This window comes from Doryrhamphus excisus, linkage group LG2, assembly GCF_037039965.1.
Source record: "Doryrhamphus excisus strain RoL-2023G ecotype Guam linkage group LG2, RoL_Dexc_Guam_v1.1, whole genome shotgun sequence".
Lineage (NCBI taxonomy): Eukaryota > Metazoa > Chordata > Actinopteri > Syngnathiformes > Syngnathidae > Doryrhamphus > Doryrhamphus excisus.
Window position 1 is genome coordinate 13737186 of NC_136358.1, and position 26118 is coordinate 13763303.

Sequence of the window (26118 nt, forward strand, 5' to 3'; positions counted from 1 at the left end):
TGATTTCACAGCTGTATGACCTCAGTGGACCTCCGAACTACGGAATATTTCATTATGGAAGATGGAATCCTACACATTGCGTCTGGTATTCCATAAAGTCATGCCATATTTTGGCCATAACTGTCATCACCACATCACCACACTTTTTCTTTCAGATTTTTGATTCTCCCCTCTTGTTTGAAGACAAAGAATCTTTGGTAATCCACTCCAGGTGTTCACTGCAACCTTGACTCGATGGCATTTTTAAAATAGTCCAGCCACATCTTGCAGAAAGATCCACAGGTTTTTCCCCCTTGTTGTTTCCCCCCCTTTCTGCACCTTCTCTGTCTCTTTTTGCCAGTTTTCCCCCACTCTGGAAAGTTTCCTCGTAATGATGACTTCTGCAGCTCAGCTTCTCTAATATTCCACCCCCCCCCCCTTTCATTTAAATTCTCCAAATTCTAGACGGTGCTGGATGTGTGTTAAACACATCAGTGCTGTAAACTCTTCAGGAAACTCATTTCTGTCAGATTGCCAGGAGTACATAGAGTCCATTGAAGTTTGCACTCTCCGGCAATAACAAGTGTATTGTGAATGAATTGTGAATTTAACTAGCTACAAATGCCTCATGGCTAACATCACCTTGTATTAAGTTTATCCTGTAGGTGCATGGAAAAAGCAGTAAAAACAAGCATGCAGTTAAGACAAGTCTTTAACATAGTGTTACCTTTATTATTCTTTTTGTGACGTCTACCATGAAACACTGCAGAAGTATACAATGCAGAATATACACTCCCTATTTCTAAGACAGCAGTAGCATTGTAAGCTATATCAAACTATATGGTTCGCTGTCAATGATATTGCATCCATGGCTCCGTTGATGCCACACTAGTGAAACCAGTGATATCGAGGATAAAGGCCGTCGTAATGGTACTCTCGAATTTGCTCATTTTTCTCCCTCGTTCTTTCAGTTTGCTCTGTGGATTTAAAGAGAAAGATGAAAAATTACTATATAAACATGTTTATTATTATGTGACTATATTGTATATGAAAGAAGCCTTTACAAAAATACTGTGGCTGACAGCTGTGTGACCTGTGCGCTAACCACTCGGTCACCGTGCAGCCTGGAAGTACGTAAGTAGTAAGCGGCATTATTTACTTTTGCATGCGCTTCCTTCTTTTTCTCCTTTCCGGTATTACCACAGTGGTTCCATTGCTGCTTTGTGGAGGAATATACTGACGTTCTACTTTCTCATGCACCCCATATTATTATTCAATAAATAAATGAATTTGTGATGTATATAACGCAGCCATTCTCCAGGTATCATCTGCTTCCAATTAAGGCAATGTCTTCCTTGCAGTTGAGGTAAATAAACACCCCGTCCATAATTACAGCATTTACTGTGTATGTATGTATTTTCATCAAATCAGTACATTGCATTTGTTGGGAAAATGTATTGATGGCTATGTGTTTGACTACAGTAGTTTTCATGCTTGCTATACCATCACGGTCCTCTTCGGCGTAGTTCTCATACTTATTCCGCCGCTCCTCATTGTACTCCCTCCAGCGCTCGGTGTTGGCCCGCTGCACCCTCTGCTCAGCTATGGAGACGGGGTGGAAACGCAGACGTCAGGATTGTACTTAAGTGAGTGTTTGCATTGGAATGATTAGGAAGCGTGTTGTTCGTCACAGTGACACTGGCATCAGAGGAATGGCATTACAGTACAATACAGTGCTGGAAGTCTGCTTCTTTGCTCCACATTACCCTGTGACTCCTTCTACATGCAATGTGATGCATATTGTATGGAGAAACACCTGATGCTTTCTAATATTTTGTTTCCCTTATTTTTTACTGCAGGACAATAACTTACCCAGCTGTTCATAGTAGCTCACTGAGCGGCGACTGCGGCGTTTAAAGAAGTTGGCAGCATCCGCCCCAGGCATGAAGACCCTCTGAGTTCCCTCTGCAAAGGTCAGCGGTTGAAGGTTTTGGCATACTGAGTGGCAATATTCATATGATGTCTTTAAACAGCATCACCTTTGATATCAGCTGCTGTTGAGTCATCCCGCACTGCTGCACTTTCACCAACACTAGAAACTGACAAAAAATGTTTCACCCTTTATCTTTTAAGTTGGGAAACCAACCCCAAATTGTCGTAAAAAGTACCACAATTGCCATCTTTCCAGAATACCATGCTTACTTTGCAATGTTTCCATCAAACTCCTATTGTTTCACTTCTAATGTAAAACATTTTAGTACTAAACTCAAGCCTGACTGATTTTGCCTGTCCTTATGTAACCCATTTAGCTGTACCCACATCCAACCCCCACCACAAAAGCTACTCACAAGTGAGGATGAGGAGGGTGGCGAGGAAAGACAGAGCAAAGACCTGACTCCAGGACATCTTGCAAAGAGATGAAGAAATGCCGCAACCAAACTTCACAGCACGCAAAACTCCAATGGAGGGAAGAGAAAAGTAAGTCATGATGACTGTGGAGGAGGAAAATGGGAGGAGAGAAAGTAGTAGTGAGGAGGGGCATCTTTATTGAGATGAGGAACAATAGCAAGTGTGTAAATATGAGCAGACTGGACACTAGCTGAAGTCAGTGGTCAGACATAATGTATTTATAGCAGTCAGAACTGGCGTAGTGGCAAGAGATAGCCTGAGGAAACACACAAGATATCAGCTATTAGAAGAGGATACTACCGTTAATGCTGTGATTATAGCATGGGCGTGTATTGGTAGCAGGCAGAATCACACATGTTAGCATTGGGAGAGTTCCTTGTTGTTGCTGTTTTTAATAACGGTGATAACGGTTAATAACGGTGATGAGCGGTCAAGAGAGGTAAAGTCTCACAAGTCATCATGAAAAATAAGTAGGGATGGCCGATAATTCTCAGTATTGATCATTATTGGCCCGATATCAAGCATAAAAATACAAAATCTGTCGATATTGGCATCCGATTTTAAGCTGTACATATACAACACATGCAACACAACGTTCATTCCACCACAGTAGATATGTCATGTCACATATATCAGCATTGACTGATATCGGTATCAGAAATTGAGAGTTGGACAATATTGGCATGTAGGATTTGGACAAAAAAGCGATTATCGGACATCCTTAAAATAAAATGATGTAAATTTAACCTCTGTTCGATCTGTTTTTGATATTTTGTATGTTGGAAACTTGACCACTTTATTGGTGGCGTTATATGCACAAATGATGAAAATGGGCCTATCACGCAATGTTAAAAAATTCCTGGATCCATATCGCCCCCAAAATTAAATCAGTTCTTCCTTTTCCTGAAAATCTCATCCAAATCCATTCAGAACTTGACTAGTTATTTTGAATACAAACAGATAAGCACCGGCAAAAACCAAACATGACTAAATCTGTAATATAAATTACATTTCTTTATGATTCCAAACTTTTTCTAACATTTTCTTAAATTAAAATCGCTGAATTTGCAATTTTTTGCACTATTTGCAAATTTGCACTATTCCTGATCAAATACAAAACCTAAGATCAGTCATCATCTTCCTGGCTTTGCCCAGCCTACCGTCTGAGTGCACTCAGTGAGTCCCTTAGTTGGATCATGGCACCTGGTAGTTTCTGTAATGTATATATTTTTTAATGTTTCAGGTCATCTCCCCAGGTTTCATCCCTCTTGTAATATATTACAAGGTACTTGCAAAAACATACTTAAATTGATAAACCTAATTTACTTACTGTATGTCCATTATTTTAACACCTTAATCCCGATCCTGTATTAAATATAAAATACATACTGTATATAAAAGAAAAGCTGTAGTAACGTCATAGGCTCTGAACTGTTTGAATGGCATGTCTTTTGTTTTATTTGTGTACCATCTTAATATTTGTGCATGAGTTGACATGATTGAGGTATGAAGCACACTTGAGACCTAACAGCCACTATTAAAGATGATAACAGAGATGCATTATTTATACTGCTAAGGTATGTTGAATTCCCCTTGCAGGCAGAAAGCACGTGTAAGTATCTTGTGTTGAACCCTCTCATTATTTACACTATCGATGATGTCGAAATGAAACAATGACTTTACAGTGTATTTTTCTTTTGCATGTGATATACATTTCATACATGCTATTTGTGTATTTATTTCAAATGTAAGAAGTGCATGAAATTGAAATTATATGAGCAGCAATTCCTGTTTATTATTATTATTATTATTAAAACATTATTCTTTGTACAAACAACAAACGTTCCCGCCTCCGGTGTCCGTCAACATGCCAAAACCTTTCTTATTCTGATAAGGGAGTGGCATTCTGGCAAGTGAGTGCAATTTTATGTTGTTAACCATACTGCTATATATATGATATATGACTTCACTAGGAAAATCCATTTCTCATCTTCAAGCAGAAGCTAGTCTCAACACACCCTATTGTTTTTGCTATAATCACTATGTCGCTCTGAGCTAATTTCAGCTCAGTTTGTCTTCTGAAGGCCACTTTACAGTGTGTGTCGCTCTCCCTGCACCAGGCGACCTCTGAAGGCCCAGGTATCCTGCAGGGGGAGACACATAACAAGTCAACAGAGTTAAAAAGTGTTTTTCATCATTTACATGAATATTTTTCTTTTCCTTTTACGTTCACATTTTTTGTCATGAACAAACAGAGCCACAATTGCGCCCCCACAGAGTTACACTGACCCTCAGTAATAACCTTATTCTGACCTGAACACATCAAGATTGCAATTCCAACACTATATATGTACAGTATCTCCACCCCACAAACTCGTCCTTCTCCTTATTTTACACTTATATTACACTTCCTTATTGTCAGGAGACAATTCACTGACACTCTGAAAATCACAACAACCTCTTTATTATATGTATATTATATGTATGTGTGGTCTAAATAAACAGAAAGACCAAGAAAAACAGGAAGTGGCTATCCTTATCTCTCACAGCCTCTCACTGCAGAAGTACACTTTGCTGCATTTAAATATGCTAGGAAATCCCAGCTACACCCAAAACATATGAATATCTTTTAAAGCTTTACAGAGCTGTTAATACACATAAATATATATAATTGTGTCCTCTCTTTTATTTTCTATTGATAAAATACAGCATAAATGTCCATATTTCACACATAGTGGCAAATGGTGATTAATCATTCATTCATTCATTTTCTACCGCTTTTCCTCATGAGGGTCACGGGGGTGCTGGAGCCTATCCCAGCTGTCTTTGGGCGAGAGGCGGGGTACACCCTGGACTGGTGGCCAGCCAATCACAGGGCACATATAGACAAACAACCATTCACACTCACATTCATACCTATGGACAATTTGGAGTCACCAATTAACCTAGCATGTTTTTGGAATGTGGGAGGAAACCGGAGTACCCGGAGAAAACCCACGCATGCACGGGGAGAACATGCAAACTCCACACAGAGATGGCCGAGGGTGGAATTGAACCCTGGTCCCCTAGCTGTGAGGTCTGCGCGCTAACCACTCGACCGCCGTGATTAATCATTATGAATTAATTTAAAACTGTGATTTATTTGATTAAAATTGTCAATAATTTGACAGCCCTAATAAAAAAAACTCTTAAGTGTATATATCAAATCGTATTGGATTGTGTCAGACCTGGAAGGTGATATTAATAGCTGTGGGGTATTTCTTGGCTGCGAGCTCCTTCACTTCATTCTCAATGTTTTCCTGTGTGGTTCCCTTAACGTCGATGTAATAGCAGTCAGAACTGGCGTAGTGGCAAGAGATAGCCTGAGGAAACACACAAGACATCAGCTATTAGAAGAGGATACTACCGTTAATGCTGTGATTATAGCATGGGCGTGTATTGGTAGCAGGCAGAATATAGAATCACACATGTTGGAGAGTTCCTTGTTGTTGCTGTTTTTTAACTTTCAGTATCTGTCTAGTACTTCCTGCAGTGGCTGTTGTTTCCTCAATGTAACAATACTGACACCTAGTGACCAGTGTAGACTGCTGCAAGTTTGAATGTGTCTTCTGAATGCCTGAAGTTAATTTATGTCATGAAGGGGGTAATGCAAACCTTACGGAAGCCTTGTGTCTGATTCATGCCAGAACCGTGGATCAGCAAAGGGTGGAAAAAGACCGTGTCTCCCTTCTCCATCTCCAGATGCACCCGGGGGTGTTGGGGGTTGTAGTCACGCACTCCGTGGTACATCTTGTTTACCCCACCCTTTCAACATAGGGTACTTCAGCTATGTGTGTTATTTTATTTCATTTTATTATGTGTCCTTACCTCCCACTCTGGGTAGTCGTGCTCCTTCAGCGTGCCCGTGTGCGTTCCTGGCAGTACCACCAGGCAACCATTTTGCCTGTTCACCGGCTCCATTGCTGTCCAGGCGCATACAATACGGTCTGCTGGTCGGAATGGGAAGTAATGCAGATCCTGATGCATCGGGTGACGGGATGTTTTCTTTCCTGCACATCCACACCTCAGTGAGCCTTTTTAACACTGTCATCTTTTGTTCTTGCAGACGTGGGAGCATCCATACCTGCATCTGGAGGTTTATTGATGAGCATGGTGTGCATCGCCATGATGTTGGGCCCAGTGAAGCACTCCACATATTTTAGAATCTACCAGTCAGAAGGTCAGTCTTTTATCCCTGCTTCCTGGTAGTTGAAGTATGTTGTGAAGGTGAGATTTTAGTACCTGTGGTAAGGTGCAATACTGGAAAAGGTCAGGATCCTCCTGGAAGTCCTGGAGTTTGGACACAGCTCTCTGATCAGGAACAAACTCAGACTTGGAGATGGCGATGTCTCTCATCACCATCAGACCGGGAATGTTGACTTCTTCTTGACAAATGTGCTCAAACCTCCTCCTGAAGATCAATTCCAAAGGTGACTCAATGTCATGTGTCATTTTGATATGGTGAACTACATGCGAGTGGCTGATTGTCACCTCAACAAGTCGATGTATTCATCAGACACCAGGTTCTTGACAACGAAGAAGCCATTTTGCTCATAAAAGAGTCGCTCCTCTGAAGTCAGCAGGTCATTATCCATCGTGTACCTAACAACAAGTATAAAAATTGATGTAGTTAATTATACACTACTCACAAGAGCTTTATATCATACAGATGCAATCGGTGTCTACTTTGACCCTGGCATGTGTCTACAATATACATTGTACATACTAATATATTATAATTACTAATTGTGCCCTCACTAAACTACCCTCAAAACAGGTCCTCTTGAATCTGAACACCCCACCATAAACAAGCAGAGTACTTTATTGATGTTATTCAAAGGGCAATGACAAACAGATTATGTAACCATGCATAAAATAACTTCCACTGAAGGTTTGTTTCCTTACCTGAGTTTCTGTGGGTAAAGGCTGAGGGTTTGAGCAGCAGTGGCTGCAGCCTGAAGGTAGCCAAGTCAAAGATAAAACCAACGTCATTACTGTTGACACCATAATAAGCCCCTTATAACGGTATGTCAACATTACATTGCACTCAGGGATGAATAATAGGGATAGAAATAAAATAAAATGAAATACAGCGTGCAATACCCTATCGGGGACATACTGTATAAGCAAAAAGCTTCATAACACCAACAACATTACTCTCTTCCAGTAGACCTATTTGTGTTCAGTGGGACTCCGGCCTGCACTACCACCACTGCTAGCTGCTCGATGCACACACCTTTCGGCTCCACAATATCAAACATAATCAAATTAGCTCCATGAATGAAAGGATACCAACACAGCCGGTGACCGATCAAGATGACCGATCAACAGCCGGAGTCTTTCCGAAGCCCGCGACATTGTCCAGTCGGCTTTGTGTCGTCGTTCTATCGGCTGTTACGATGGGGATCTTATCAGCGAGGCTATGTGGATGTAGGTCAAAGTGCACTGTGGCATACTTTTCCCCTTAACTTGAAATATATTTAGAATATGCAGTTATAATTACCCAAAACAGTGTATACAGTTAGTTCCACGTTATGATGATTATTTAGTATTAGTCACTGGGTTACAATGAAACCTGTTACATGCATTACGTCATTCTATCCACTAGAGGGCTCTCTTTCACAAAAACTGGTGTATGATTTCTGAGTAAACTATTAGGTACACCTACCTATTCTAAATAGAGGTACAGATACATTTTATATGGACATTTTCAAGATCATTGAACCATTTTGTAATGTCTTTCATTTGTTTATCATGATCGTCATTAGAATAAAACACAGGCAACATTATTCATTTTAGGCAAAAAAACCCCAAATTATTTGTGAACAATGTGGAAAGAAAAAAAACATAGAAGACAATGTAACAATACAAGTAATTAGTAATATATAATCACATACAGTTGCATTACCTTGCAAAAAGGTCAGTGGAACAAAATAACTTCAAAAAAGCCAAAACTACAATCTCTTTCAAATCTTTTGACTTTTGCCCCTTTTTGCTTTTTGTATCGATCTAACAACATTTGAATTGATCCCCATAAATTACAAAAAAAATCTCAAAGTGAAATGTTTGTTTTCTGTAGTAATATTTAGTATTTTATCAAACGTCTATACTGTAACTATATACCAATACGTTTTTTGGTGACCGGATATTGCTATGCTTTTGTTTTTGAACTTGACAGGAAGTTGTTTTACTATTCTACTTGAGCTTGACAGCCCTCCCGTCAGGTCGACGGTGGAGAGCAAAGCGATCCTCCTCCTCCAGACTCTTTAATCTGCTTGTGCCGCCACACAAACGGCTCGTTGGTAGCTTTGCTCCGTCGTCCGTCTCTGTCTGAGGACACTAATTCATTTTTCTGCGAGATCGCTTACAGCCGGAACCAAGCAAGAGCTCTGTATCTGTTTTTTGCGGTTGACTTCAGTGGGCGGATACAGCGGAGGAGGGCATCCGGGCCTGGCAGCTCCGGCGGCCCCGCTTGAAACGACGGAATTTAACATTTTCAGGTAATTTCTCTCAACGTTATGTTTGGAAAAGCTTCAATTCTGTTTGATAACAAAGTCCGTTAAGTTACTGTAAAATCGGCTCTGAAGTCATGGTTGAAATTGTGGTTTGTAGTTATTAAAATCGCAACACAAGAAACAGAATGCAGTCACGTTGGAGCCACTGCAGTTTTGACAAGTGCATTCTGTTTTGACTTGTTCCGTGTTGTGTAAATATTCTGCTTTGTTTCCATAACGTGTTCATTTTGGCACGCGTTGTGTCCGAGCGTATTTCAAAATGTACGCGCCTCACTTTTATTTGGTTTTCCAAAAAGATGGAACACACTGCATTACTGTACAGTATTGGATTGCATTGAAGGCAGTCAATTCAATGCAACTTGTAGACATATTTTCCAGTAACGCTTTATGAATGTAGGTTGGTTTAATGTATTACATACATTGGACTCCATCACATATTACCATTCACAATTGTACATGTCAAAAAAAATGTCTTCACTTCCTGTATTCAGTAGAAGGTTTGTAAATCAGTATAACTAATGTAAATGGCGTTGAAATAAATAATTTGAATTTTTGATGAGGAAATTAGTAGTTTTTATAGTAATATGGGTAATATGGCAATGTGCTGCTCCAATAAGTGACCTGAGGATAATTTTGGCCACAAGGTGTTCCAGTGTGTTAGATTCATGAAGCTGTCATTACATCTCTAGGCGTCCCCCAAACTGACTGATGTACTTTATGTCTGACCCCAATTTGCTTCTACTGTCCTTCAATGGGAACAACTGGGCACTCATGTATGTATTCATGTGTCTGCACCAGCGTGTGTTCTGACCCACATCCACATGCAGGCTATTGAGAGTGGCACCCCCCCAGAGGACAAAGTCATTACCTTGATATCCCCTCTACCAATAATTGTTGGGCCATATAGAAGTGCTTGATTGATCTGCATTTTGTCACCGACAATACAGCAGGTTCATTATTCAGGATCTGACACACACTCTGTCCCTTATGGAGCTGATGGACGAGGACAATGTTTCAGAACAATAACCCTTTCACGCTTCAGCTAGGGATAGAAAAATGTAAAGTGTCATGTGGCAGAACCTCAATGGGGGATTGTATTGACCTTTTTGGATACGGTTTGGCTTGTTAATGTACCACATGAGGGTGCCTTCACACTTGTCATTTTTGGTGTGGTTAAAGCCGACTCAAATCTGTTTACTCTGCTGGTATTTGGTAAAGTGTCAGGAGGAGGAACAAGACTGCCTGAGGGTCTCGGCCTGAGAGTGTGTTACCAACTTAGTGACTTGTACTGTGAATGATGGATGAATTGGTAGTACGCAAGGAAGCGTTGGAACTCCACTTAAAGTGCTTTCCTCACACTATAACCTTGCAATCCACCCTACTTTTGTGTTGCTGCAGTGATCCCGTAGCCCGTGCATTGTAGTTATGTAAAGCAGACTATAAGGGCATTATTTTATGTGTACGTGGCTCTAATAATGGTAAAGATTGTCTTTAGAAAGTCCTAAACAGGTTTTCTATGTGAGATAAACAAGGGTTGACTCTGTTTAAATACACATGCACCAGCCAGCAGGAAATGACATCATCAGATTCATCTTTTCTTGGGATTAGTAATATTTAACAGAAAGGTTGCATCATTGCCGTTGGGTGCAGCAATAACATAGGAAGTAATGAGTCCTGTGTTTTCTTTTGTGTGTAACTTTGCATCATGATGACAGCTATTTATAATATTTTGTCTATAAGCCACGTGTGATAGAAACAATATTATAACCCGCCCTCAGTGTGATCACTACAATTTTCAAGTATCGTCACGCCCACAATGCTTTGCTGCAAAGATGACTGTGCTTGCTAATGATCAGCCTCTAAAACACTGTTGCTATTGACAACCGCTCCAGCTCTCGCGTTTGTCTTATGCTCTTGCTGGTTTACATAACGCTGACATATTTTCTTTTTGTGTGCACTCATTAGTATTTGTTTTTTCTTTTGCAGTAATGTTAAAATTATCACTTTTGTGCCGTTAGAGTGAACACAATTATAAAGCATGGAACTCACAAGATGAATTATGTTAGCCATGCATGGAATGTGGAGTGCTGTGAGTTTATTCTACGAATCTTTCGCTGTGTGTGTGTGTGCGCACGCTGGTCATGCTGCATCAGAAAACTCTGACACAGTCATCTAATGATAGTCTGTGTGCGCTTGTCATCCTCCATGAATGTTGTTGGGTGTCAGAGAGGATGTTTGGTCTTGTAGGATGATGCTTGTGTCAGCGCCGTTGTGTTGGCTCGCCTTTGTGCTCTCCCTCACACATTCCAACCTAACACTTACTTTTGTGTCTCGACGCACATTGTCTGCATCACAAAATGTTTTGTCCCCTTCCAGATGTGTGTGTTGAGCTGGGTGAGGGAGATTGGCTCATAATCTGCGGATTAAGTAGTGGCATTTGTTGGAGCAGCATCAGACGGGGATTACACACACACATTCTGGTGGTCACATCAGTGCAAACAAACGATGTCGCAAATGTGAAATTTTAAGGATCCAACCATGTAAAGTTGTGGACTTTTGCATACCCTATATTTTGGCTCTATTTTTGAAAGTACTGGTACTGCGGTTTCCTCCCACATTCCAAAAACATGCTAGGTTAATTGGCGACTCCAAATTGTCCAAAGGTATGAATGTTAGTGTGAATGGTTGTTTGTCTATATGTGCCCTGTGATTGGCTGGCGACCAGTCCAGGGTGTACCCCGCCTCTCGCCCGAAGACAGCTGGGATAGGCTCCAGCACCTGCCGCGACCCTCGTGAGGATAAGCGGTAGAAAATGAATGAATGTTCCCTTTTTGTCTCAATCAGGCATCTCTAATTACAGTAAACCTCGGATATATCGGATTCAATTGTTCCCACTGGTTTTGTCCGATATAAGCGAAATCCGTTATATGCGTATACCGGAAAATGTCCGTTTTACGCATATATCGGATTTATATCCGGTATATGCGTAAATCGTATTTTATCCGTTATAAAAAGGCACTTCCTTGACTATGTTTCCAATGTACCTGGACTGGGCAATGAAAAGAGACGTAAGGTAATGAGAATTTAACTTTATTGGACTCTGAGCATAACAAATTGTTAATTAAGCTAGGCCCTGTTACGCCCGTCAGGCCTACGTTATTTCCAATAGTGAGGTTAAGATCTCATTCACTGCTGTGCTAGTATTATTGACGTCACTCACTTTTATATTTGTCCTAAATCTGGAGCCAGGAGAAAGACAATAGCCAGTGACATCAACAAGATTAGCATAACGTAGGCCTACGTGATCTTAACCTCACTACTGTTTTGGGATTTGGCCTCATGTAGACCTAGGGCCTACCCTTCCTGCCACATTCATTACACGGACGCAATGCCATGGGGGAACTTTCTTTGATCCATGTTCACAGCCAAAGCTGAAGATTATAACATCTTTGTATGAATTACAGACATGTACATGAGCATGTACAACGAAAAAAAAAAATGTCTCACATCTGTAGAAATGCCTTCTTTTTGCGATTAGGGAGGTTTAGAAATCAAACGATAAACGTAAACGCAAACGATAATGACGTCACAGGCTATTTAAATGTATGGGAACTTGCCGACTTGTCAATAGCCTGTGACGTCATTGTCGTTTGCGTTTACGTTTATCGTTTGGTTTCTAAACCTCCCTAATAGCAACAAGAAGGCATTTCTACAGATTTGAGAATTTTTGTTTTTTTTTTCGTTGTACATGCTCATGTACGTGTCTGTAATTCACACAAAGATGTTATAATCTTCATCTTTGGCTGTGAACATGGATCAAAGATGGATCAAAGGCCACGATGCGGCCATCCGATATATGCGAGGGAAATTGGAACCGGACTGGAGATTTTGTCCAAAATAGGCGAAATCCGTTATAAAAAATCCGATATATGCAATGAATTTTTATTGGAAATGCATTACAGAAAAATTGGTTCTTTTTTATCTGTCCGTTGTGAGCGAATTTCCGATATACAGTGAAGAAAATAAGTATTTGAACACCCTGCTATTTTGCTATTTCTCCCACTTAGAAATCATGGAGGGGTCTGAAATTTTCATCGTAGGTGCATGTCCACTGTGAGAGAGATAAACTAAAAAGAAAAATCCAGAAATCACAATGCATGATTTTTTAACAATTTATTTGTGTGATACAGCTGCAAATAAGTATTTGAACACCTGAGAAAATGAATGTTAATATTTGGTACAGTAGCCTTTGTTTGCTATTACAGAGGTCAAACGTTTCCTGTAGTTTTTCACCAGGTTTGCACACACTGCAGGAGGGATCTTGGCCCACTCCTCCACACAGATCTTCTCTAGATCAGTCAGGTTTCTGGGCTGTCGCTGAGAAACACGGAGTTTGAGCTCCCTCCAAAGATTTTCGATTGGGTTCAGGTCTGGAGACTGGCTGGGCCATGCTAGAACCTTGATATGCTTCTTATGGAGCCACTCCTTGGTTTTCCTGGCTGTGTGCTTCGGGTCGTTGTCGTGTTGGAAGACCCAGCCACGACCCATCTTCAATGCTCTGACAGAGGGAAGGAGGTTGTTCCCCAAAATCTCACAATACATGGCCCCAGTCATCCTCTCTTTAATGCAGTGCACTCGTCCTGTCCCATGTGCAGAAAAACACCCCCAAAGCATGATGCTACCACCCCCATGCTTCACAGTAGGGATGGTGTTCTTCGGATTGTACTCTTGTACATGTCACATGTGCTGGTTTAAGCAGGGGAACCTTTCGTGCCATGCATGATTTCACATCATGACGTCTTAGTGTATTACCTACAGTAACCTTGGAAACGGTGGTCCCAGCTCTTTTCAGGTCATTGACCAAGTCCTGTCGTGTAGTTCTGGGCTGATTCCTCACCTTTCTTAGAATCATTGAGACCCCACGAGGTGATATCTTGCATGGGGCTCCACTCCGATTGAGATTGACCGTCATGTTTAGCTTCTTCCATTTTCTAATGATAGCTCCAACAGTGGACCTTTTTTCACCAAGCTGCTTGGTAATTGCTCCGTAGCCCTTTCCAGCCTTGTGGAGGTGTACAATTTTGTCTCTGGTGTCTTTGGACAGCTCTTTGGTCTTCGCCATGTTACAAGTTAAAGTCTTACTGATTGTATGGGGTGGACAGGTGTCTTTATGCAGCTAACGACCTCAAACAGGTGCATCTGATTCAGGATGATACATGGAGTGCAGGTGGACTTCTAATGGGCAGACTAACAGGTCTTTCAGGGTCAGAATTCTAGATGATACACAGGTGTTCAAATACTTATTTGCAGCTGTATCACACAAATAAATTGTTAAAAAATCATGCATTGTGATTTCTGGATTTTTCTTTTTAGTTTATCTCTCTCACAGTGGACATGCACCTACGATGAAAATTTCAGACCCCTCCATGATTTCTAAGTGGGAGAAATAGCAAAATAGCAGGGTGTTCAAATACTTATTTTCTTCACTGTATCCGAGTCCGATATATCCGAGGTTTACTGTACCGCCATTTCTTCCCTGTGGGTAAATCATTGCCATCATTGGCGAGGTCAGGTAAGAACAATACATGATCCAATGTCCTGAAAACGTGACCAGTCAGTTCAGTTCAGTCAATGTATGCTTTATGCACTGGAAGACGTGTTTATTACTGTTGCCTTTTGGTTTCTCTGTGCCACTGTTGTCTTAGAGCTAGTGTATACACTGTACATGGCGTATAAAACACTCTCTTCCATTCATTTGCGGCTCAGTCAACAGTCCTAATCAATCCTAGTGTTCTTTACAAAGCTAACTACTAATATAACAGGACAATAAATATGGTGAGATTTCATGTAAAGGTGCTATTTTCAATCCTGTTTGCATACACCTGCAAAAGTGTCTGTAAACACTAGTATTCAATGTTGGGCAGAAGTTGTCAGACAATCACAATCTCAATTCTAACAAAATGTATGCATTTTGTACACTTTATAGTCTACGGTACAGATTTAAATTCTATCTCCCTGTGTTGATGATGCAACTTCGCCGTGTCCTACAGAGCAAGTACACATCCGAAAAACAGAAATGACACTTTTCGCTACCACATACTTCAGCAGCCAAGGAAAGAGCCCACAACCTGTTTTGTATTGTTAATCCGCATGCCAAGGAATATGTCATGCTGCAATAATATATTGCAAAATTGATTTTCGCCCATATTGCCCATCCTGACACTGCGGTGGTGTAGATTGGCGAAGCTCTGATTGGTTGACTTTATTACATTAATTTCTTCAGATGGTGTACAGCCCACTTTGATGAACGCCTCTGATTTCAGTAGTGACTATCGTAACACACAAATTACTTTTTTATTGGCCCACAGCACATTGTTGAAACAAAATTAAAATAGGGAAAATAGAGCAAATGTAAAGACAAATAGCTGGGGGGTTGATTGTGTAGTCATGCAACCCTATTCCACAGAAAAAATAAGAGTTTCATTGTCGGGGTCGGTTTGGGCTCCAGAACATCGCATATGTATATAACATAACCAATTATATTTTCATTCCAAAGTGGTGTCCCTTAAATGTCAGCATGATCATTTTGCTACAGCAACTGAACAAACACAACCTCCTGACTTTCTTTAAAATAACTCTACTGCAGTTTGCCTGCAGCACAAACTGCGACAAGCGTATGGTATCAAATAAAAAAAAAAGAAATGTGTACAACCTGTCTTCCCGCGTGAACGCTTTAGGGTTCCAGGGCACTGAGAAATAGAACATTGAGTTTCCATGCTCGCTGTCACAATACTAGACAAGTAGTAAGTGTGAAAGATGACTAAGCGGAATGTCATTCTTCATAGCCAACTTGGATGCATCTTTTTGCATCCAAGACGATCCACAGCACATTTTATCATTCCTAAGGATGATAAAAACATACTGCAAAATTTACCCATTTACGTTTTTATGCATCTGGAGTATAGTTTTTATCAACAATGTAATGGCGTTTAGGCATAATATCACCATATAGCATCAAGCGTACTTTAAGGGGCGTGTTGCACAATGGGTTAAACCATAAAGGAAAGGAAGAGTCAAGAGTGTAAATTTTGCTAATGTAGTTAAGGAAAAACCACATTTGGAAGTATGTGTCAAAGCTAGATACTTAAAGTGTGTACTTAAAGTGAATCAATATCATCATTGAGCCTCTGTGTCAACACCAGAATGGAAGCAAAGCTTTTACTTGACTGCCACAGTCTTCCAGTCCACTGCGTTGCAGCAACAGAGTGCACAGATCATGTGGATGATGTTGGAACATTTGTAAAGATGCATGCATCCATGTTAATGCATCCCTGCACTGTGAGATCATTTGCTCAATGCATCAGTACTGATGGTTGGACCGTTACGCACTCCTTGTTGAGAGCACTCCACTGTTAAATATGCTATTTTTAGCTACTGAACAATGGTCCTCTATCTGTCGTAGATGTAACATTGCTGATGTTGATTTCTGACTGGGACTTGTTGTCATGGACCCCTTTCTTTTGACTTTTTGTCAAGGGTGCATCGTGTATGTGCAAGTGTGTGAGAGCTTCACACATGTGGATCTAAAACCACTGACTTGAGGATCAGCCCTTCCAGTTGAGAAAAAAAGGTGTGACTTTAAAACACACATATAACATGTGTTTGTATTATATAAAGCATTATTTGCTGTTATTGTTTATGTAGTGTGTGTGTGTATGTCCAGTTGTTCTGCGGCCTCAAGGCTTTGTGTTTGTCATCAAGAGAGTCCCTGGGGGTAGTAATGGTTTGCCACGTGCTGTGTTTACATTTGTATGCTACAGGGAGACATTGTAGGCTTCACATCTATAAATAACAAGTTTCCTTCAGCTTAGCCTTCCTCTTCTCCATCTTTATCTTCATTTCTTTCTTCCACATGATCTTTCTCCTGTCTTCATTGTGGTTTTCCTGTTTTTTTGTCCATCCTTGTAGTAAATTATATTGCATGCATACATAGTCATGTAAAAAAAAAATACATTTGAGGCACTTAACTCATTCACTCCCAGCCATTTTTCAAAAGATATCCCCTCCACTACCGGCCATTATCGACAATTTTGACCGATCTTTCAAAATGTTCATTTTATGGCTACATTGTATAAACATGCAACCTACCAGAAGAGCCACACTCCACCATGCTCGTCCATATCCTCCATGCATATAAAAGATGCATGTTGAGCTCTTATCTTATCCTTGTGGCCGTTTTATATGGCTTCAAACGGCAGGCACAGTGATGCCTCTAGTCTGCAGTTGCATCATCAACTCTTTTTGCCTTTTGAGCAAAAAAACCCAAAAGACGACTTACTGTATGGCTGTTAGTCTGCCTCTGCAAAGATGTTTTGGTTGATGGCGGCCATGTTTTTCATCCAATCTTGCTCAATCAGGCTAGCTCTTTGGCGGCAGGATGATGAACAATGCCATTAGGATTCGAGGGAATGGAGGCTTTCATTGGTGCCAAAACTGTGAAAATACAAACCTGTACCGACACCTTTATCCAGATTCTCACCAAAATGTAATGTTGTCACCTTAAGGTACAACCAATTTGAATGCAAGTTTGCCTGATGATAATAAAATCAGCTTAGCCAAGTATCACCAGTATCAATTGGATTCACTTGACACTCCAGGACATATTTTTTTCAATGTTCTTTTTTTATTCATATTAACAGTACAGCCTTTTGAGCTATTGCTCGCAAGTATTCCGTAAAGCCCCTGTGGGTCAGTCATGCTGAAGCTCCTTTTTTGGCTCCTCTCAAAACACACAAAAGGGTCTTTGAGCTGAGAGCACCCACTGCACCGGGCAGCAGTACTGATGCTGTTTGTGTACGCTCTCTCATGGCTGCACAAACGCATGCTTTTGACTGTACTGAAAGCCTTTGTAACACTTTGTCTGGACACAAAAGACAATAATCAGTGTAAAAATGTCAAAATGCATAGAAAAGATGCCGTGACCGCCGTGTGAGTCAGCAGTATCAGATGTAGAGATCCATCCATCCTGTCGACGAAAGGGAGGTGACACCTCTTGTCTTTCAAGTCTTTGTAGAGTTCTATATCACATAGACCAGTCTTTGTAATATGACAAAAAGGGAAACTCCCTGGTCATTGTGTGTGTGCTCCTCTCTGATCTTTATACCTACCTATATATACCTAAATATGACTAAAGTGAAGTTGGCTGGCTCGAGGCTATACGATCCCCTCCAAAACACACAAACACATTAGCACCTGTGCAAGGTCACATTTCACCCTCAAGCTTTTTTTTAAGCACCACTGGTGTTTTATCTAAAATTCAGTACTCAGGAAACTGCGTCGGGTGTGGGAAGAGTCAGTCAGGATGTACAGGATGTTAAGACTATTAAAATATTGGTTCTCAGAGAAAACTTACACACATTTTCGCCGCTTGTTTGTCTGTGAGGTCATGAACACCAAATAATGTCAAGAGATAAGCCCTTGGGCCAAGGAAAACTTGATTAGAAGGAAATTGGAACAACATCAAAATCCAGGAATGTTTGTTGGTGTTGCTAACTTTGGGAGATTTCATGACTTTTATCAAAACTGAAATCCTACAATCTTTACAGGAAATGTTTTATAATATGCTGTTGTTTTAACACAACATACATGATTACTCAAGCTATTAGTAATAGTCATTCATTCATTCAATTTCTACCGCTTATCCTCATGAGGGTTGCGGGGATGCTGGAGCCTAGAGGCGGGGTACACCCTGGACTGGTGGCCAGCCAATCACAGGGCACGTATAGACAAACAACCATTCACACTCACATTCATACCCAGGGCTCGACAATAACGATGTACCGATGGCCCGGGGCAAGTTAAAACAAAATTCGGGCAAGTAAATCTAATCAGTGATATTCCCGTCGGGCAAGTGCACTTTGGCATGCCATACTGCCAAGAGTTTTTTTTAAAGCGGTTCTTGTTGGGTGTTGGTAAAACACGGACTGCATAATTCCGGTGGTAATTTGCAAAGCAATCCTTGCAATGGACCAATCAGAATCGTTTATTTAGACCGCGGTCCGTAATCCACAGTCCGCGTTTTACCCACACCCGTTGTTCGCGATCAACCAATCAGCGATCGTTTGACTACGAAAACACCCATCATAGCGTCGCTGCCAACATCGTCTAATTCTGAAGGAAACAGCAAAAAGTGATGAACCTCTATCGTTGCATGGTTTTTATTTCCAAGGCAGCATGAAAAACAACTTACTGGCCTGTTGCAGACTTAACTAACTAGCTGGGGGCACGGCAACCGAACTTCTTTTTTCCCTCTCGTTCCTCTTCTTTGGTCCCAAAACGCCCGCTCCAAGACCGCGAGCTGAACATGACTGCCCCCCAGCGACCATGCATGAAACTACAGCCCGGAATACAACACACACGCAACGCTACAGTATTATTTATTTTATTATTTTATTTATTTGAGATTCTCATGTGATGCCACAAAAAATTACATGATATCATTATGGCAGTCTTTTCATTTTACATGGGGCAAGTTCGGGCAAGTAGTTCTCACCTTAAGGATTCCCCATGGGCAAGTCATTTTGGTTTTTAATGTAGAGCCCTGATACCTATGGGCAATTTGGAGTTGCCAATTATGTGTGGGAGGAAACCGAAGTACCCGGAGAAAACCCACACAGAAATGGCCTAGGCTGGAATCGAACTCGGGTCTCCTAGCTGTGTGGACTGCTCGCTAACCACTTGTTCACCGTGCAGCCCTAGTAATAGTCAGGGTTTTAAAATTAAATCCCACCCAAGATGCACTGCTGCTGTTGGAGACTGAAGACCAGAATTTCCCTTTTTTTCAATAGTTCAGGGTTATCACAGAGTATTTCTTCAAGGCCATGTGGAGCATTCTAAACTACTCTTGGGTGAGCATCCTTTCTATCATTACATCCTTTATTGCTTCTATCTTTTTCTTCTCCTGCAGTGTACATGGAGTAATGCTCAGACAATGGTGGAGATTCTGCCCCTCCTTCTCCCACTGCAGTCCCCTGCTTGCCATCTCCATTCATTTGTGGTTCAGTGCAGCCTTCAGTTGCTTGTTATTTTCCGCCAGCATGGCTACATGGACCTCCAACTTATTCTGATGAGATGTTTCACCTCCAGGCCTTTGCTCTAACTCAGGTCATTCTAAGGAAACTTACTCAACTTGGTTTGGGCTCCTCTCAGCGCTTCTTTTTAACCGTTTCAGCTCAGTGGATTTGTTCGTTCACGTCGCCATCAGTGTGCAACACCAAAGTAAGATTGTTAAGAGACACAAACCATCTGAGGCACCTGGTGGGTGCTTCTTTTTTGCCATGCTCTGTTGAGTTGTTTAGACATTCAAGTCCCCGGAGATTTGGGTACTGGTATGTGTCCTCAAGTTAATACCCCATATAGGCTCCCTTGGTGCACCTGACCATTATGTTGCAACAGCCATCTGTCGCACCTTGTGGGGTGCTTCCCCCCTACTGTCCACTGTTAGCTCTTCTCTTTAATACGCCGAGTACTGTTGCAGCTGGTTTGGAGATGGAAACTCTAACCCCCAAATAGGACTCCTTGGTGCACACTGAAGCCTACTAGGATGATGAGCCTTAGGTTGTGGACCTTCAGGTTCATCAGACAGTTTGGCACAAGGTGGTGCAACTGCCTCATGTTGTCCGACTTGAGGTCTTTCAGGTGCTCTTGTCAGGTGCTTTCATGTTGTGGTCTAACTGATTAGTCAACTTAAAATGCTTGTTTCTCCATAATTATCTCCAACATAGTAATGTAGAGCCAGCAGTAAATAAAAATCATCATGACAAAGAGACAAACAAGAAAGAAATGTTCTTTTTGCGCCTTCTCTGGTGATGTTATAGCGAAATGATGGACAACATTGTAGCATTTTAAAAACATTCTACGCAGCTTAGTCAAAAATAGGAAGTACCTTTTGGGGGTAATTTGCAAATCTACACAATCTTGAACAAGTCCGACGATGCAGACGAAGAAGACAATGGGAAAAACGCTGAGGCTTACACGGAGCTCATCCAGTTTTTGGACGACAAAAGCCTATCACTGGTGATGCGTGAAGCCGCAGATGATGGACGCGGTGCACTGAAGATTCTCAGTGAGTACTATGCTGGAAAAGGAAAGCCCAGAATAATTAACTTGTATACAGAGTTAACCTCACTGCAGAAGTCGCCAACCGAGGATGTCACAGAGTATGTTATCAGAGCAGAGACTGCGATTACAGCCCTGAGAAACGCAGGTGAAGCGCTCAGTGATGGACTTTTAATAGCAATGGTGCTGAAGGGGTTACCAGAGACATCTAAACCTTTTGCCATACATGTAACCCAGAGTGAAGCCAAAATGACTTTTGCTGAGTTTAAGACAAAACTCCGAAGTTATGAGGATGTTGAAAACATGCGCGCAACTGTGTCTGAGGACAATGTCATGAAGGCAAGAACACAGTGCCGCGTGCCCGCCGGAGTAAAGGACAGCAATTATATGGACGTTGTATGTTACAAGTGTGGTGCAAGTGGACACATTGCCAGATCCTGTTCGCGCAGACGATGGTGCCATCACTGCAAAAGCAACACACACAACTGTGCCAGCTGCAGACGGAACAAGCAGCGGGATGACGTGCGTAAAGCAGCCGACGAGACTGGGGGCAAGGAGTATGCATTTCGGATATGCGACTCTGAAGAACCAGCGCTGGATGTCAAGAGGAAAGGCCTGATGGTGGATGCAGGTGCGACGTCTCACATAATCACGGACATCGCAAAGTTCAAGAAGTTTGACAGCAGTTTCCAAGCCGGGACTCACTGCGTGGAGCTGGCTGACGGCTCCAGATGCAAAGGAGTGGCCAAGCACACTTCCGAACAATGCTGAGGGGTGCCTTATACATCCCAACGTATCCTCAAGATGTCTTTTCAGTGAAAGCTGCCACTTCCAGCGGAGCCACTGTGACCTTCAGTGGGAAGAAAAATGCGCTGCTGCACAGACACAGAGACGGTACCAAATTCCCCATACACGTACACAACAAACGTTATTATCTGCACACATCAGAAAACATGTGTAAGACTAATGACCAGTGTAAGAAAAGCCTTGATTTGCAGAGTTGGCATGAAATCTTAGGTCATTGCAATTTTGCAGATATAATGATATAAGAATCAAACTTTGGTTTTGGCTGATATAATCATTGACCCTTTCAGTATGATGTGCTGCAGTTTGCTATTACTGTAACCTAAACAGATACGTTTATCGCAACATACAGTATTAATTGACTGTATCATCAAAACTGACACCGTTATATCTATTTGTGACATGGACACTTTGTTTCATTGAGCATGGTACTGTACATGCCCAGTCTCTCTCTAACAAAACACAATGGATGCCATTTTGTCTCCATCCTCTGTATCTCGCGGGTTGACTTTAAAGTCATCTCTCTCTGATATTCTTGGAAAAGAGGTGAAAGAGAAGGCAGTGGAAAACCGGAAGGAAAGTGGAAGTGTGTAATTATTAGCCTAGTAATTAGGTGCCGTCTTGGCACCCCCGGGATTCTGAGGAGGGGGGGTTCTCCTTCTTGACTACCCACAATGCCCCTGAGATGTGGGAGGCGGGTGTTTCAGGGGGATGGAAGAAGGAATGTGGGTCAAAATTGCTTGATCTGCTGATGAAAGAGAAAGACAGTCGGGTTCTCAGTCTGTGCAGGATGATCCAGCTTTTCATTATACGTTTTTCACTCACACACACGTGTCTGCTTTGTGTATTGCTTTGCTGCAGAGATAAAATGAAGCCCTGTTATGCTCCTCTGAAAGAAGGTCAATGACTGCTTAATTGTATCTGTGTGTATGTGTGCACTTGCTTGTGCCATTTTACATTTGCATAGTGATATTTCACATAGTGATATTTCCTTCAATAAATTGCCATAGCTTGTGTGCAGTTGTGACTTGACGTGTGTGTGTGTGCATATCGGCTGTACAGGATGACAGAGCCACCAGGATGGGCTTGACACACTTTCTCTTCAAAAATAGGCTAATCACGCAACGTACTGCATGGCGAACACGTTCTCCATTTTTTAAGTTCTTCAGATCAGTTAGGGAGACTGCTAATTTAAATACAGTATTTCCTCAGGCCTTATTTGCAGTGTTTTGATGCAAATGTCTCACCAGTGAGCTTTAGTGTCCTTGTTTGCTCATGCTTTTGTAGTCATCCCATTTTTTAACTGTTTTATTATGACTGTCAAGTCAACACAAGAAGTAGAAAGGTCTGCAAAGCAAGATATCCTGATATCTTTCAGTGTATCAGCATAATACCCATTCCCACCAGGTGTTGGATTTGGATTTCCTAGGAACTAATGTTCTTGGAAGTAAAAGGTTTCTGTGACATACCTCAAAGCAGTCTTCCAGTCTCAACCTAAGGGGTCCCCAAACCTTTAGGCGGGCCGAATTATTTCCTCCAAAATGGTCAGAAACTTCATTTTGGGGCTCACACTTGCGGTCCAAACATACATAGTTCTGGGATTAAAGTTTCTGGTTCCTGGGTTAATTTTCTGCGGTGGAACAAAGGGGTCTTTTGATGATAGCTGAAGCCAACTAATCTAGCAATGAGGAGTGTCCTGATCCAATATTGATATTGGATACTGGTCTAATGTCGGCAAAAAAAAGCCTGTATTGGATTATGTCATGTTGTAATCTCTGATATTGTCACTCCGATACCATCAGTCCATTCCATACGCCGTGCAGCACTTCTGTTCAGCTTGCAGAGCCCATGTGATTACGACGACAGCGTGTGCTAGTGTGTTTCGCAAGGAGCATGAGTGATGTCAGCAGTGTGGCAGTATGGGTCAGTTTTTCTCATCCTTACTCACTGTTAGCAATATCACTTGATCAAGCCTTTGATTTTGATGGGTTGTAGATGTCCAATCATCCAATTTTTCACCCGTAATATTTTATCGAGAATTTCACCAGTTGTTGGCTATAATGATTTTCACCAGCATCGTAGGCTATTGGTGCTATGGAGATATCAATGGAAGTAATTATTAGGCTTTGAATGAGCTGTTGACACACAACAAAAATCTATATTCTCAATTCTTCTTCCGTATCCTAGTAGGCTTTATAAATGTGACCAACTCCAAGCCAACTGCTATCCAGGTCACCAAACACACACGTAAACTCTCAGAGCCAATCATGAGTTTATGTGTGAAGATTACACATAATTGGATGGATTGTGTGACGCTGCGTGAGCGCGTTCACGCACGCCTCGCACATGATTAATCACTTCCAAACTCCATGCAGCGACACAGAAGTGGATGTGTCATGTGTGGGGGCTGTCTGTGGAGAGGGAAAGGGCAAGAGTGGAGGAAAGAGATGACGGAAAGGGTCAACTTGTTTGGCGCTGAGGACATTTCTGCGTCCGTTTCCTTGCTGTGTTTCCTCCGCTCGACTCCCCCGTCTCTTCAGCCTGCACACACACTTGACGGGGCGTTGACAGAGCAGCACAATGAGCAGGGAGCAGCTTGAGGGCGATTTAGCAAGGTGTTTCCTGCAACCGCCGCTGCATCAACACACTCGTCTGGATCTTTCTGTCCTCCTCCAATTAGTTCCATCTCCTGTGGTTTAAAAGTGAAATAGCCCTGTTTGAGTTTGTCATCTTTTATTCATGCTTTGTTCATGGTTTATACATGTGCTGCTCAAGTATTTGCAGGGCGAATTAATATTGGATTATAGGCAGCCTGACTTCATTCATGAGGCTGGAATCCCCCATGCTGCTCTCAAACACAAACAGCAAGCCTGTTTCGTGAAATTGTGCTTAGTTGTTGTTGTTGGGGTTTTTTTGCATGACACTTGACTGTGGTTTATTTGCGTGTCTTGCAGGCTGTGCATTGCTCCGCCATGGAGAAGATGAAGAGGATCAAGAAACGTCTGTCATTAACACTCCGCTCAAGTCAGACCATCGATGAGTCGCTTTCTGAGCTAGCAGAGCAGATGACTATCGAGGATGGCGGCACAAAGGACAATGGTTAGTATCTCTGCCTGCAGAATGTCTAACAACATAAACATTGAGTCTTTAAGTCAAAATACCGTAAGTGAAATAGTAACACTAATAAAACAGTAAAGACCATGTCCAGGTTAAGCGGCAGTCTATTCCAAAGTCTAGGACTAGCAACAGAAAAAGCCACAAGAGTTATGTTTAGATTGTTGAGTGGTTAACAGCAACTGTGAGCTGGACCTCATTGTTCTAGGAGGAGAATTTTAAACTGGATCCTGTGATTAACAGGTAGCCAGTGTAAGGGGTTAAAAAAATAGTTCACTTGAGCAATGATTAAATCCTTTTTCTGCACATGTCCATCGCTGGAATTTTATGACCACACAGAGTGCTTTTAGTCGCTCTCCGGGGTCTTTAAATTATGAAACGGTGAGTATTACGAAGCATGAATGAAAACACACTGTGAAAGTGTGTGTGTGCGTGCGTGCGTGTGTGTGTGCACAACTGGAATGAAGAGTTCTTTATGGAGTTATGTAACAGGAGGAGTAAGAGCAAGGGGGCAACGCTGTTGAACGCTCACATTTGCATAAACACACAGTCAGCTCTTTAAGTGAGAAGGTCAGACAGGAACCTGTCAGTTTAGAGTAGCTAACATTTAGCTTACACTGATGAGCAACATCTAGATTAAAGTATTGCACCTTGTATGTTTATACATAGACACTTGCCTTTGTTACATAACATTGTGCTCGGTTTGGCACTACAGAACATGGCCTTTCCAACCACTAGCTTTATTTGACACTTTTAAAGTGATTGGCAGGAAGTTGCTGGGATCTGCCAAAATGCACAAAGACGCGCATCCATCTTTAGCAGAATCTCTGCTACTTCCATCTGTTGCTTAAACGGGCTGATTGCCTTCTGTTTGCTTTAGCTTATTTTAAAGTTTCCCCTATTTTAATATATTTCAACTATTTTAAATACGTGTGAGGGGTCCAACAATAGTGTATTGAGAGTATATTGCCCTAAAATTGCCTTTTTGCCTGAAGTTAGTTTCTGGTCAGATCAACTTTAATGTCCTGTTGTTTTGCACGACACATAGCTACATGAGCTACACAGCTTTTATGCAACATTTATTTGCTGAAGAAAAACTAAATGATAAATCTTACAAGCTCCCACCACTGTTGAATAGTTG

General features: G+C 41.6%; 3 protein-coding genes across 4 annotated transcripts in view; 1 reads left to right on the plus strand and 2 right to left on the minus strand.

Moving 5' to 3' along the window:
- Positions 1–434: 434 nt before the first annotated feature.
- On the minus strand, positions 435–3239 carry ucmaa (upper zone of growth plate and cartilage matrix associated a). The gene is made up of 5 exons (XM_058077038.2): positions 2328–3239; positions 2019–2078; positions 1852–1944; positions 1483–1581; positions 435–956 (listed from the first exon to the last, which is right to left on the minus strand). The coding sequence occupies exons 1-5, from the start codon at positions 2464–2466 to the stop codon at positions 868–870; spliced, it is 480 nt and encodes a 159-aa protein (XP_057933021.2). The 5' UTR covers positions 2467–3239; the 3' UTR covers positions 435–867.
- Positions 3240–3244: 5 nt separating this feature from the next.
- On the minus strand, positions 3245–7969 carry phyh (phytanoyl-CoA 2-hydroxylase). Of its 2 annotated transcripts, XM_058077037.2 has the most exons (9): positions 7720–7957; positions 7333–7382; positions 6919–7029; positions 6670–6838; positions 6512–6593; positions 6256–6437; positions 6043–6192; positions 5616–5750; positions 3245–4532 (listed from the first exon to the last, which is right to left on the minus strand). In XM_058077037.2, the coding sequence occupies exons 1-9, from the start codon at positions 7783–7785 to the stop codon at positions 4479–4481; spliced, it is 999 nt and encodes a 332-aa protein (XP_057933020.2). In that variant the 5' UTR covers positions 7786–7957; the 3' UTR covers positions 3245–4478. The 2 variants fall into 2 exon arrangements, with proteins under 2 accessions (XP_057933020.2, XP_078654539.1); XM_078798413.1 differs by lacking the exon at positions 6043–6192 and having other exon boundaries at positions 7720–7969.
- Positions 7970–8619: 650 nt separating this feature from the next.
- cdk17 (cyclin dependent kinase 17) overlaps positions 8620–26118 on the plus strand; it is a 31973-nt gene continuing 14474 nt past the window's right edge. The window contains exons 1-2 of the mRNA XM_058077034.2: positions 8620–8927; positions 24818–24962. Of these exons, the coding sequence (XP_057933017.2) occupies positions 24836–24962 (127 nt within the window). The 5' untranslated portion in view covers positions 8620–8927; positions 24818–24835. The remainder of the gene's footprint in view (positions 8928–24817; positions 24963–26118) is intronic.